At 29.9% G+C, this 13,523-nt stretch overlaps 1 protein-coding gene across 5 annotated transcripts in view; it reads left to right on the forward strand.

Moving 5' to 3' along the window:
* The first annotated feature begins 1,025 nt into the window (after nucleotides 1-1,025).
* The window catches only part of LOC129962688 (protein pangolin, isoforms A/H/I/S-like), a 262,212-nt gene continuing 249,714 nt past the window's right edge, over nucleotides 1,026-13,523 (forward strand). For 3 of the 5 annotated variants that reach the window (XM_056076604.1, XM_056076603.1, XM_056076607.1), the window contains exon 1: nucleotides 1,026-1,621. In XM_056076604.1, the coding sequence (XP_055932579.1) occupies nucleotides 1,472-1,621 (150 nt within the window). In that variant the 5' untranslated portion in view covers nucleotides 1,026-1,471. The remainder of the gene's footprint in view (nucleotides 1,622-13,523) is intronic. The other 2 variants (XM_056076602.1, XM_056076606.1) reach the window with 1 other exon arrangement.

Consider the following 13,523-nt stretch of genomic DNA (forward strand, 5'->3'; position numbering starts at 1 on the left):
TTTTAAAGTTAACCTTGACATCGGACCTTTTTTCGTTATTATTTTCTCGCTATTTTCAGTTAGTTGCATTAATTGGATGGTTTTCCCTCCTCAGCGAAGGGATTTTGTCAGACAGCCCTTTTAGCAACGCATTTGACAAGACGTTTATTATTTTTTTTTTCAGTTACAAATAAAATTGGGAAATCCAGCGGCAATTTGTTATCATCACCTGAATTCCTATGAAGGATGCATGCCAAAAACTGTTAGAAAATATTCCTTATTAATCATAACATTAAACACAAAAAGCTACCTGGAATCTGGCTTTTTCTCTGAATATACCTATTTGTAGCTTTTTCCTAATATGTTTTCAAAAATATATCAAATTATACATAAATATTCCAATTTGTCAAGAATTTTGTATAGCGTTTTAATGGATAATAATAAATCAGTTTGTGTAATAACATTTTTTTTTTTTTTTTTTTTTTTTTTATAATTCAAACAAAAGTGAAACTTAATAAAGGTATTGACTTGGAAATAATTTTCATGGACACATGGTTTTAACATGCGAAACACATGATAAACAGAAGAAATAATACAAAAATCTTGTTCCTTTTCCAATTAAATTTATAGCTTCTATTAGAGTGGAGAACGGAAGTCCTCTTTAGAATGGATCGCGGCCCAAAAGGTAAACTCTCAATTAAATTTTTGAAAAGCAGCCTGTTTATCTCTCTTGGCAGCGGCCTTATCAGCCAAAATGCGAACCATGATGCACCCAAAAAAAGCAAAGAAGCCAAGGCTGCGCACACCCGCGTCAAAACAGTGGCTTCTCTCGCACAAATAAGTTTTACACTCTCTCTCGCGTCGCGGGTCACGACACCGATTCAAAGCTTTTTGATACAGACTGATAGATGCAAGTCAGTGACAGCTATTCCCCGAATTTGGCGACAGGGCGGCTTGGCGACCGAAAACAAGTGTAAAACTATCTTTTTCTTACGCTTGGCAACCTCGCGCGCCTGTGATTGGGCCAGCCGAGCCGGGACGCCTGGCGATTCGCCGGCAAAGTTGTGGTTGGCACTTGAGGAGCGCAAACTGAACGCTGCTCGGGGAAGTGAACCCCTGAAGAAGGGGGGGAGCAGGGTGCCGTCGACGTGAATCCTGGCCAAACGTTAACCGTGATCGCTGCGTGTGCACTGTTGTGTGCGATCCGAGATCTTCCGAAAAGGCAGCAGCAGACAATTTCGTTCTGTGCGCGAACGATTTTTGTGGTGTTCCTAAAAAACAATGCGCTGCGGCGTGATCTTCGATGTGCTTAACGGGCGATGTCTGCTGCACTGAGAGAACTTGGGAGAGAGTCGAGTTATTTTTAAAACTGCCAGAGGAGGGGGTGAGAGTTGCTTTCTTCCTCCCTGTTGCTTCTTTTTGATTTTTTTTTCGGTCCTTCTCGTGTCATCCTCCCTCGAGTATTGTGTTTGTGTAGTAAAAAAAGGTCGCCATGCCTCACGTGGGGGCGGCCAGTGGCGGAGACGACCTTGCCTCTACGGATGAACTCAAAGTGTTTAAAGAGGAAGGGGATGAAGAAGATAACCGATCGTCCGAGAATTTGACAGAACTGAAAACTAGTCTGGTGACGGAGGGCGAAGAAGTAAGTATATATATATATATTATGTAGCTATTTATTTATTGGAAAATCTGTGACTTTGTCGTTAGAAACATAAGCATAAATGTTAGAGCTAAACCATGCTCTAAAGATAATGTCATTCTTTAAAAAATCTTCTTTTGCTGAGGCTGGCAATTAAACTGGAGATTTCAATGTCACATTACTTTTACTGGATCGAGAGTGCATTAGATATGTGATCAATAAAATAAAGAAGACCTATTAACATATAAATGGAATAACTAAAGATTTAGCAAATCAAGTCCTGGGTCATTTAACAAGCGCACAAAAATCGATTAAATATCGTGTAAATCAAATGCAATTCTTGAAAATTACTCTTACTGAGCATAAGGAACACTTCGATTTCAAAAACGGAAATTTTTTTTTTTAACTTGAGCCTTGTAACTAACTGCAGAGTGGACAATCTTTTTGTGATGCAAGAAGAATAGTAAAATCTTCCCTCCCCTTTTACTTTTTTTTTTTTTTTTTGCTCAATCTTATTTTTTTTAGATATTTTGTATATTCTTTCATTACTATATGAGGCTATGTTGTTTGTGCATTTCTATTTTTTTCTTTTTGGTATCTGAAACAAAATTGCTGGAAAATTTGTAAATTCATTCTAGCACAATCATTTTAAATGAAATTTATCAAGCATATTCATTATCTTTGAGTGGATTCCTCCGCTTCCAATTTTAAGTCTTTTACTCAGTATTACAGAGTGCAAATGCTTTATAAATACGCTTGTTCAATACTTTTTCTTTTTTGCACGTTTTAAGCCTTCTTCTTTAACAGAGAATATTTTCGGTTGTTGGACTTTTTTAGTGTTCAACAACCGAACTATGACTATGAACTTATTATTACTTTACTATGACTCGTTCGATTCTAGCAAGCACATGTTCTCGCAATACATTGTTATATCGAATCAACAACAATAACAACAGAAAAAGTGCATAGAGAAAAAGAAGATACATTAGTTTATAATGTCCTATTTTTGTATGTAATATTAACACATGTAAGTAGATTTTTAAACTAATAAGTAATTCTAAGATGCTTACGATTTTCCAGGAAATAAACAAACAATAAAAATGTCTATATGCGCCACTGAATACTTTCCGTTTATTAAAAATGTATTATTATTTTTACCAAACAAAATCTAATGCTAAAAATAAAATTATATGAAAAAAAGTATTAAATTCTGGTCATTATCGACTTAGGGGGAAAAAAATGACGAGAGCTTTTTAATTTCAATACAATTCATTGCCAAAACATAAAAAAAAAAAAAAAAAAAAAAAAAATTACATATATGTTTGATAATTATTATTAATTGAATGGTTTGTTTAAAAAATATTTCTCGCCCGATTATAATTAACCTAATTTATTTAACGTATTTATTTTATGTAATTTAATATAACCTAAATAATTGTTAATTCAACAAAAATGGGAGGGAGGAAAAACACACAAACCGTCTATTTTATGCTTGCTCCCTTTGTTGACTATTTTATTGCAAGTAAATATTAAATTCGTTTTAACTGTTTTGTAAAAAGTAAAAATTTTCTTTTGAATTATAATTTTTTATTAAATTTGCTGCAAAGTTCTCTTAGATTGCCATTCTTTCACATTTACGTAAAGCCAGAAGCTTAGTTAAACAACTCAAACTGGCATCACTCAAAACTCGTTCGTTTGGGGCGGAGGAAAAGACATGTAAGATATATTTAGTTGCGTGTATTTTCAATTATTGTAGCCTTTGTTCTCTAAAGTTCAAGTGCAAAGCTATGATATTTCAGCATTTTAAACGCATTTTTATTGAATTTTACTCATTACGAATGCAATTTTACTCAAAATAATTTCATTTAAAAAAAAAATTATTTATGTTTAGAATCCCACCATTTTTTTAAGTGTATTTTAAATTTTATGGAAAACTTTTTTTAACTTTGGTTTCTTTCTTCCTTCTTTCACTTTCTTTTCCTTTCTATCTGTGACAAACCAGAAACAGTTTCAACTGTATTTAATTGGAATTTTTTACAAAAGATTTTGTTTGAAAATGATCAGAACCATGCAAATTACCTCTTTCTTGTGAATGTCTTTCGTATTACAGGCTTCATTGCCGAAATGCAATAACATCCGAAATAGTAATAATTATTGTTATGATCCTATTATAAATTATACTGCAGATAATGAAAGAACTTAAATGACACGTTTTTTTTGTTTTTTTTTCTCGTTTTAACTTTTGTTTTAAAGAAATAATTCTTCCATTCCTCAGTATTTAATTTTGATCAGTTTACTTCCACCTAACCAACTATCCTGAAACACGTCGAAAAATTTCAGGTATAATAATGGAGGTTTTAAAATTCTTTTCTTAATTAAATAAATAAAAGTTTACTTTACGTTGATAATAAGCAGCTACTTTAAAGCCCATTCAAACAAACTCAATTTTAACCGGGAATACATTTAAAAAAGAAATGTAAGATAATCTTTTCAAAAAAAGGTCTATTGTGAATCTTTTCTAGTTAATGATTGAATACGCCCACAATAAATGAATGTGTTATAAATGTTTCAATTTGACATCAAGTTTACTTTTCTTAATGTTTTTGATCATTCGAATACATCAGCAAACAATTTTTATAAAATCTATTTTATCTCTTTCTCAAAAATAATTATTTCTTATTTAATTTCGAGTGATGAAATGCATATACCTGGATTTTAACCTTTTCGTGGCTATATTTAAGAATTTTATAGATAATTAATTCTCTTAAATTCCTTGAACGGAATGAATGAATGAATCAATACATTCATAACTTTAAATCTCTTTAGGAACATCTCTTTTATACTATTATCAATACAAGAGAAAAATAAAAAGGATTTTCGTTACAATACTGATTAAATTTTATGACTTCTTACTTTTTATGCCCTGAAACAAAATCGCTAACGATTAATGTGTTGTTTTCGAATAATAATGAACTATTACGTTTTCAGTTAAACTCAGTATATGTACTTGCATTAAAATTTTAGGCGGGAAAAAATATATTTATATATATCTGCCACCGTCTGTGGATGGATTTTTCGTGAAAAACCTGAAGTGTCAGAGGTTTTGCATTTGAAGCACCTATTGTGTTCAGTGTAATATTATCTTGTTCTTCTATTATCGTAACTCAAAAAATATTGTTCTAAACATGCAATATTCCAGTCGATTTCCTTGGAAAAACACAGCACTACGAGAATAAGATGCTATTTTTTCTCTTTTCTCCATGAAAACAATAATTTGTGTCATGAAACTTTTATAGTAATTTTACTTGGAGTAAAACTATTATGTAGGATAAGAACTTATTTATGTTAAAAACTTTGTAAATCGAGAAGAATATTTTAATGTCGGACATATTTTTTCATAGAATGCGTCTAGTGCAAATTCAGGTTTATGGTGTGAAGATCTGCTTCGTTTATTTAACTGTTTAAGATTGTTTTTTTTAATGGTTTTGTTGAGTTTCGTCATTTTTTTTGCGTATCTATATTGTTCATGTTATTGGTAACTTGTATTTAGAAACACGTGAGGTAGAAATAACTCATTAATGATAATTCCGTTAATTAAAATTACTAATCTTTTTTAAAAGTACGGTAAATACATGCATAAACAAACATATTCAATTGAATCTACAGCAGAAATAATGAACTATGAAATAATTCATGTTTGTAACATGCGAATTCATTAAAACCTAGGAAATAAAATTAAATAATTAGAACAAATAATTCAAATTTACGCAAGCAACATTTAAGCAAAATATGAATCAGAGAAATGTTTGATTTTTTTTAATTCAGAAATTGATGTTTTTATTTTAACAGTTCTTATTTTGTTTAAATTTATTTACAGTGCATTTCTGTGTGATGAAATTCGTCTACATGAAATCTTGTGATAAGCGTAGAAGTTTTTAATATATACATATATTTTTATTTATATGTATGTGTATATTGGCTTTTCAATTGCTTCAATGTTATAGCGTGCTACATACTTTGGAATGAGTTCCTATGACTCTCTATATCTTAACAAAGGCAGTTCACTAGTTCAAATATCACTAAATACAGTCTGCATTTATTTTACATTCTACTGTCAATAGCCGCTTGAAGAATAAATAATTGTAATGTCATTATTTTATTTTTTGATTCATATTACAATGATTATTGCTTCTTAATTTTTTTTATTTAAAAAGGGAATTAAATTTTTATTTTGCACATATTACCTGTTTACCCCAACTTTGTGTCGCTATCTTTCGCTTCATGTTTTGTAGAATCGATATTGTAAGAATTTTGTGTTTATAGGAGGCTCTAGTGCATGTCTTTAGCGTTATTTGTTTATCTGCGTATTGATGCTCGGTAGAACAGACCGATTTAAGTTCCGAAATGTGTCACCGACTTATTCTGAATGTTGAGAATCTGCATCTTATAGCTATTTTTTTAAGAATTTTAATTAATTAAGAAAGTAAAAGAAATTATGCTGTTTTTTTTTTTATTTTCCAAAATATTAGCCAAATAGCATAAAAACTATTTTAGCACTTTTTAAAAATACAAGTTTTTTTTCCCCCTGTATTATTTTCATTCCTATTGCATTTTTTGTTTTTTTGCTACTTTTTTAAAATACTTTTAAATATATTTCACGCTTGCACTTTTCATTCTTGTTACGGAATTAAAATTATTTTTTATAGTTCATATTTTACCCCGTTTTCTTTTCAATCACTGGAAACCTTCATCTCAAAATTGAGTTTATTTTTTAGTTATTTATTTCTTTTTGAATAAACAAATTCCTTTTTAAAATATAAATTTAATAAAATTTTGATTTTTTTGTGGTAATTTCTACTTAAGTTTAATTTCTAAAGTAAGCAATTACGGAATTCTTGTACAGTTTGCACTATTATATTTTGTATTTTATAGCAGTTTTCTGCTCATTTCTGTAACATTGGATGTATAAACATCTATTTTCGCTCCTAAGGCTTGAAGTTTTGTTTCGTTATTTTACTGAAAATTTTTTTTTATTGAGTCACTAAATAAAAATTATCTTTAATATTACTTGAATTATGAAACATAATTCGATTTAGCTAAAAATTGTATCAAATGATTTCAGTTTTTATCATTATAATTTTTAAGTTCTGGTTTTGCAAGCAAATTATTGGAACAATTGAGTTAAATTTAAATGAGAGGATATAGAGAATGGACCATTGCTTAAATGTAGCATTATACTGTAAAGGCTTTATTTATCCAAATATAATATTATTTTGTTAGTTGTGGGCCAGTAAAAAGAAGTAAAATGAATAAAAGCGAACAGAAAGACACATTTTACACCTTTGAAAATTTTCTGTTCTTTTTTTTTTTTTTTTTTGCTTCTCACTCTTCTTTTTTCTCAAATGTTATTGTTTTTACTTTCTCTTTTATTTTCTTTACTGTGACTGTGTTTTTAAGCAGAACATATTGTTGACTAAAGCACTGCAATTTTTTTCGAATAAAATTTTAAAACTTTATTTACTTTCATGTTCATAGTATATCATATAGTTTGAATATGCACTCTCTATTATTGTACAAATTTTATGTAATAATTTAGATAGCCATTTTTCTGAAACGTAATATCCATTTTGTGTCTAGTTGCTGTTAGACTGACTGTGTTGAATGTCAAACTAATACGAGTGGTTATTGAAATACTTCATTCATTGACATGTCTGTTTTTCACGTTGTTCACATAAGCATTTTTCACTTCGTTTCTAAAACTGATATTTAAAAATGTTATTAGGCGGTACAGAATACTGAGAATTAATATTTTTCATGTGAGCCATTCAAAACACATTTCCTATACAAAAAATATTGCACTTTCATGCTTTGTTTTGTTGCAAAAATATCGTTTTTATTTCATTTATGTTGTTCTCAAAGTGGATACACACACACATAATCTGTTAATTTTTGGTGTGTGCCGATTAATGAATTTGATTCTGAATGAATAAGTTAAAAAAAATCAGTTATGTTGATAACAGTATTAGAAGATTTAATTTATTTTATAAATGAAAATAAACACCCAGTTAGAATAAAGGATTAATTTTTCTCAATTTTCTGACTTTGTGAAACGTATTTATTTATTATTTTATTCTGTAAGTTAAAATAAAAATAGATAATTTTGCTACTTATAGCACATGAATGAATACCATTGGAAATGAAGCTAAACGAAAAGACTTCCTTCATATCAAAAGAACTGTACAATCAAAAACTCAGGGGGGGAATCGAACATGAGAACGATCTGCATTAATAGCAATGAATGCGTCACCCTTCAGTCAGTTTATTATATATTTAAATTTACCATTTAAAATGATCTTCACAGCTTAATGAAGGTACGATGAGTCTTGCATTTAATAAAAAAGATAAAATGACGAAGTCAAACGGTTAACTCTTTCCTCGCTGCATCTGATTGATCATTTCAATTGTAATGTATTGGCTAAGTTAAAAGAAACATCGGACAAGCACTACTAAAGTAAACGGTAGTACTTAAAAATGGGTGGATATGCAAAAAAAAAAAAAAAAAAAAAAAAATCAATTTTGTTTTCGTAGTAAATAAAAGTCTATCTTAGCCACATTGTCAGGATTCCATCTGCAATATTCGAGCTGAACATTTGAAAAGTGCGCCTAAAGTTGGAAGAAAGTTTGAATAGAATTGGGAGAGGCACTTGCTCACCAAACCAAAATGAATAAATAAAAACGTTAGACGGCGACCTTTTCAACCATAAATTTACCACTTCCTTTGCTAAACTGCCATGTCCCCTTACTCGTTTTAGCAAGAACTGGATCCTCTATTTACAGCGCCTATGTGGGGACCTGTCGCCTTTGAGAAATAGACTTGAGGGAACAGTCCTTCCCCTGTAACCCTGCAGGGTTCATCATTCATTCTGCTATAGGGAGGGGGTGACCGATGCAAATGACCCTCAAGTTACTTTCTTCGTTGGGGGCCAGAGGAGGGGAGGATTGCAGTAGGGACTAAACCAAAAAATTCCTTTGAAGAAGTGAACAACTGCACAGCCCTATTCCGTATGTGCTGTGTAGTTGTCCTGCAACCCTTTTATTCAGTGATTTTTCTTAGAAAATGGAGAAGTACCTCCCCACATCATTTTTTTTTCTTGTTAAGTTTGCTTCCATTTGATTGACACTGTAAGTTGAATGTGAATATGGTCTTTGAATGAACAATGTGAGTATTATTTTTTATAGCACTCTCTACTGTTTTTAAATACAATATTGCTGATATTTTATTATTCTCTTAAATGAATCATGAAAAATATTGATATTTAGGGAACTGCCAGTTACCGCAAGAGGTACTTTTTCTTAATTTCCGATGATATTAATTGTTTCAGGACAATGTCATTATATGACCGGTCTTATTCAAGGACAGATTCAATTTATATTCAGCATCCCATTTTTTTTAATTAACGAATTTATTTCCTTTTTTGTATTTTTACTATAAATAGTAATGATATTCATGATTTTTCATTTTTTTTATCTTAAAGTAAATAACTTACTAATAATTTTTAAATAAATTATTGCTTTGAAATCCTATTCTTTGAAACTAATAATGCTAAGAAAATAATACCAGACATAAATCTTAATTTTCCAAATTCGAATTATTTTCGGGATTTTAAGCATGGAAGGGAAGAAATAGCCAATAACAAATTAAATTTATGGCTATACATTTTATTCTTTATTCTAAATTTTTTTAAACTAAACTAATTATTGAAAAATAATTTTGTTTTTATTTGATAATGTTTTCTATTACATCGGCATTTCTTAATATTGTATTTATTTTTCCAAAAAAGAATGAAATGGATTTTTAAATGTACATTTTTGAATTTTTCTTTGGTAAAACTTTTTTTACTTTTATTTTTACCGTTTACTATTTAAAACGTTTCTGATTAAAACATTAAAATGAAGCTTTCTTTCATCAAAGATAAACAAGGGGTAGAAAAGAAGCTTGGTTTTTGTTTTGTTGCATGAAAGCTCATATCAAACATCATATATATTTCATTAAACACTCACGAAAATATAGAAATAGGAATTTGCCCATTTTTTTTTCTCTTTTATATTATCTTTCATTTCCTTTTGTTTCGTTCGCTTTTTCTTTTAGTGTCGCATAAATTAACTTATAGAATTTATAAACAATTTTTTTTTCTATTAAAGCTGTTTTAAAAAGTCGTAATGTGTTTTTTTTATTTATAACTTTACTGAGTATTATTATGCCAGTTGTTTTTGCAATTAAAACCTGAAAAAAGTAAAATCTGTTCGTTTATAGCTCTAGAAAGAAAAATTTTAAAAAGTAAAATATCTACGAGTGAAAATAAGCGTACAACTGATTTCATAGTTTTAGATGACAGTTGAAATGAAAATCAATTTCTACCCGTGATACCCGTGAAAATAAAAATAAAAATCCGGGTGCATATTCTTTTATATCTTTTAAAATTTAGAGGAGAGTTATTTCATTTTATTTATTATTTTATTAAAAAGAGCTTTAATAATAATACTAATAATGAAATTGATTATCACTTGAATGGTACTGAAAAATAGGTAGAATAGTTTATACATATAAAATGTAATGATTATGTATTCTGCTTGTTTATGTAGTCTTCTTTTGTCTTACAACCTTCTCATTTCTCTCCTGATTATACATTTTGAAATAGTCGAGATTTTAAAGCTCCTTTTTTCTAAAAAATATTCGTTTTTTAGTAACCAATGGAAACCTCCATAACTCTTGGCAAAATACCTTTTCGAAACGCTGTGTCTTACTTAATAAATAGTATTTCTTCCTGTGATTATAGAGTTTAAATCGGAAATAAATTTATGGCTAAGGTTTTATTAATTTAATCATTTCAGTTAGGGTCTAATATGAATATTTTAACCTCCCCCAACTTTTTTTTTTTCTCGGGAGAGGAGATATAGCTGATTGATAGAAAATAAAAAGGGAAATCAGCTGGAAAGGAAATTTTCTTTCTTTCATTTTTACTTTGTAAACAACACATTCAATCTCAAAAATTGCCTGTATAAAAGTTGTAGATCAAAGAGGTGTATCAGATGAAGATTTGCTTAAAATTAATAGTGGCATTCTACATTTTTCTTCAGAAATACAAAGTATCAGATCTTCCAATTTTCTAAAGAATTCCGGCATCTAGAAAAAAATTTTTTAATCAAAGATTATACATAAAAAATATTTACTTTTAAATGTTTGTATATATGCTGTATCATAGGGCCAGCATGGTCTGGAGATTCGGAGGAGGAACCCTTCGAAGTTTTTGCACTAATTTAATTGACTGCAGTTCAAAATTATGACGAACGCTTTCGATTCTTACGAAATAACTTTCATACTTCTAACTAGGCTAACTATATCAAATCAGATGAACTTACCAAATTTGTTACAGCTTTTTCGTTTTTTGTAGGAAAAAGGAAAAATATGAAGTTGTGGTATATGAAACTTTGCATTCGTTTGTTATTATAAATTAAGTATTAAGTATTACAAAATAAATCAAGAAAAATTAAACAAAGCAAACGATGTCATCCCTCCGAAACAAAAGTCGATTTTTAAGAAATTCCGGAAATGTTTTCCCGTAAAATCGTTTTCATGAAAAGAGATCAAACCTGGAGTTACATAATTACTTTGCATATGAATTTGCACTTTAATCTTTGTCGTTTTTCTATGAATGTGGCATGAGAAAAAAGTGTTCGGGTTTTATTTCCTACGATTTATTCTACCCAATCAATGAGAAAAGGAATTTGAGAATAATAATAATGCGAAATACATTATTATTGATGGTGGATTCCTCCTGCATTTTGCAATTTAGAAGTCATTGACGTTAGAGGGGTAAAAAAACAATAAAAAAAAGAAAAACTTTTTTCTGTAATTCTAGCAAACGAACTGTATATACTTCAAAAAATACAATCAAGGAACCACTATTCCCGTTTTTGTGCGTAACTAGTGACAAGGACAGAGTCAGATGAATATCTTAGACTTATTAGAGAGCACTGCACTGGAGGAAATAACAATGACTCTACTTCAAAGGCAACAATCTCAAAGATTGTAATAAACGAAGACTTTTAGCTTACAATTATACGGAGAGTTGTTGAACGCGACAATTTTTCGGTTTCAGCAAGCTAAGGAAAATGCGGGCTACTCGATTGTCAAAAATGCTATTATTGTATCTAAAGGTTTAAATAAGCTGCTAAAAAAATTAATAAATTCCATCTTGAAACTAGGAAAAGAAAACTAACCGAACCTCTTTAACCAAAAATTCAATTCGATTTCTTTACCCTCTGAGTGATCGTGACACATTTTACTGGCTAGAAAAGAAGTTTGTTCAACTTATCCTTGATAAATGAAACACTTTTGCGAATCACTTTAAGTTTTCATGCATAAACACGCCCAACCCGATTGTTATAGTGTACGCAGGGAATAAGTACATGTTAGCGTTATGGAGATGATACTTATGATGATGATATTATGAATGGATTAAGATTTCGGCTTAAGAAAATGGCTTGGACGAATCAATTCCAATTTGGTCACATTAACTTGAATTCTGGGAGTTATACTACGTAGTGTTGCTTTAGAACATATCCACAGGTACCTTGATAACGAGATTTATCGGCTAACCTTAGGCGCAAACTACCAAACTTGATTGGGCTGTTACTACCAACATCAAAATATTATTTCCACAGTTTCTTTTGATGACTATATCTTGCCTATAAACGCATTGATCCTTTTTGCAGTTACAGAAAAATGGGGATCAAGTGCTCAAAGATTTGCGTAAACTGCACTAACACACACTCATCTTTTCCTGAAGCTATTGTAGAGTTTGTTTCAGAAGACTACTCCCCCCCCCGCCCAACCCCTGCTTTCCAAAAATTTCGATCAACACTCATAATGTCTTATAAATATACACTATTCAACCGTCTTGGGCAACTGCATATGATTGATTGGACACTAAAGATCTGTAAGCAAGAATCACAATTCTCTATATGAGATGACAATGAACAGTTGTTCAGCTGAACTACAAAAATGAGTACCCTGAAGTTGGTAACTAAACGGAAAATTAATTGATATTACTTATGAACAGCACACGATTATTTTAACAGCCAATGAACAGTTATTTCCTTATTTTCTCAGTTTGTTTAATATTATTCTTATTTTCCCCATATTTTTTACCTCCATTACACATGCTGAATACATAATTGTATTACTTAATGAATGAGAGCGTTTTCGCGCTGAAACATCTCTAGATTCATGAGAATTTCTTCATTAACGATTTTATTTTTGGATTGGAATCTTTGGAGAGACTCACCCGTTTGTTTTCTCACATTTGTCTTGTATATGCAAAATTTTGTATTTGTTTATTGTGCAGTTATAATTAGTTTTAATTAGTTATAATAGTTATACATCTTTTATTCCTTTTTCCATTTAAGTTGAAAAATAATACCATATTTGACAAATATATTTATTACTGATTTAGTATAATTAATTTTATGTTTTTTTTCTTCAGAAATTGCGTTTTAACTCATTTTGTATGGACTTCATAATTTTGAACCTTGGTTAATTAAATAATGCATAAAAAATTGAGGTGCGAAGTTTCAAAAATTTTCACGCTACACTTACGCTCTGGTATAGCTAACACGCACTCTCAAAGAATTGTAACAAGCCTTTATTTCCTTATCTATCGCAATTAGACTTATACTACTAATTGCAAAGTTTTAAGTTTTATCAAATAAGCATCGAAATGTATAGAAATATTTTGACTTCTGTCGAGTCTAGAAAAATAAAAAGTTACAAAAATGAAATCTTTATAGCGAATAAATGCCAATGAATAAAATGTTTTTCTTCATTCATCTATATGAACAAAAA

This window comes from Argiope bruennichi, chromosome 3 (assembly GCF_947563725.1).
Source record: "Argiope bruennichi chromosome 3, qqArgBrue1.1, whole genome shotgun sequence".
Taxonomy (NCBI): domain Eukaryota; kingdom Metazoa; phylum Arthropoda; class Arachnida; order Araneae; family Araneidae; genus Argiope; species Argiope bruennichi.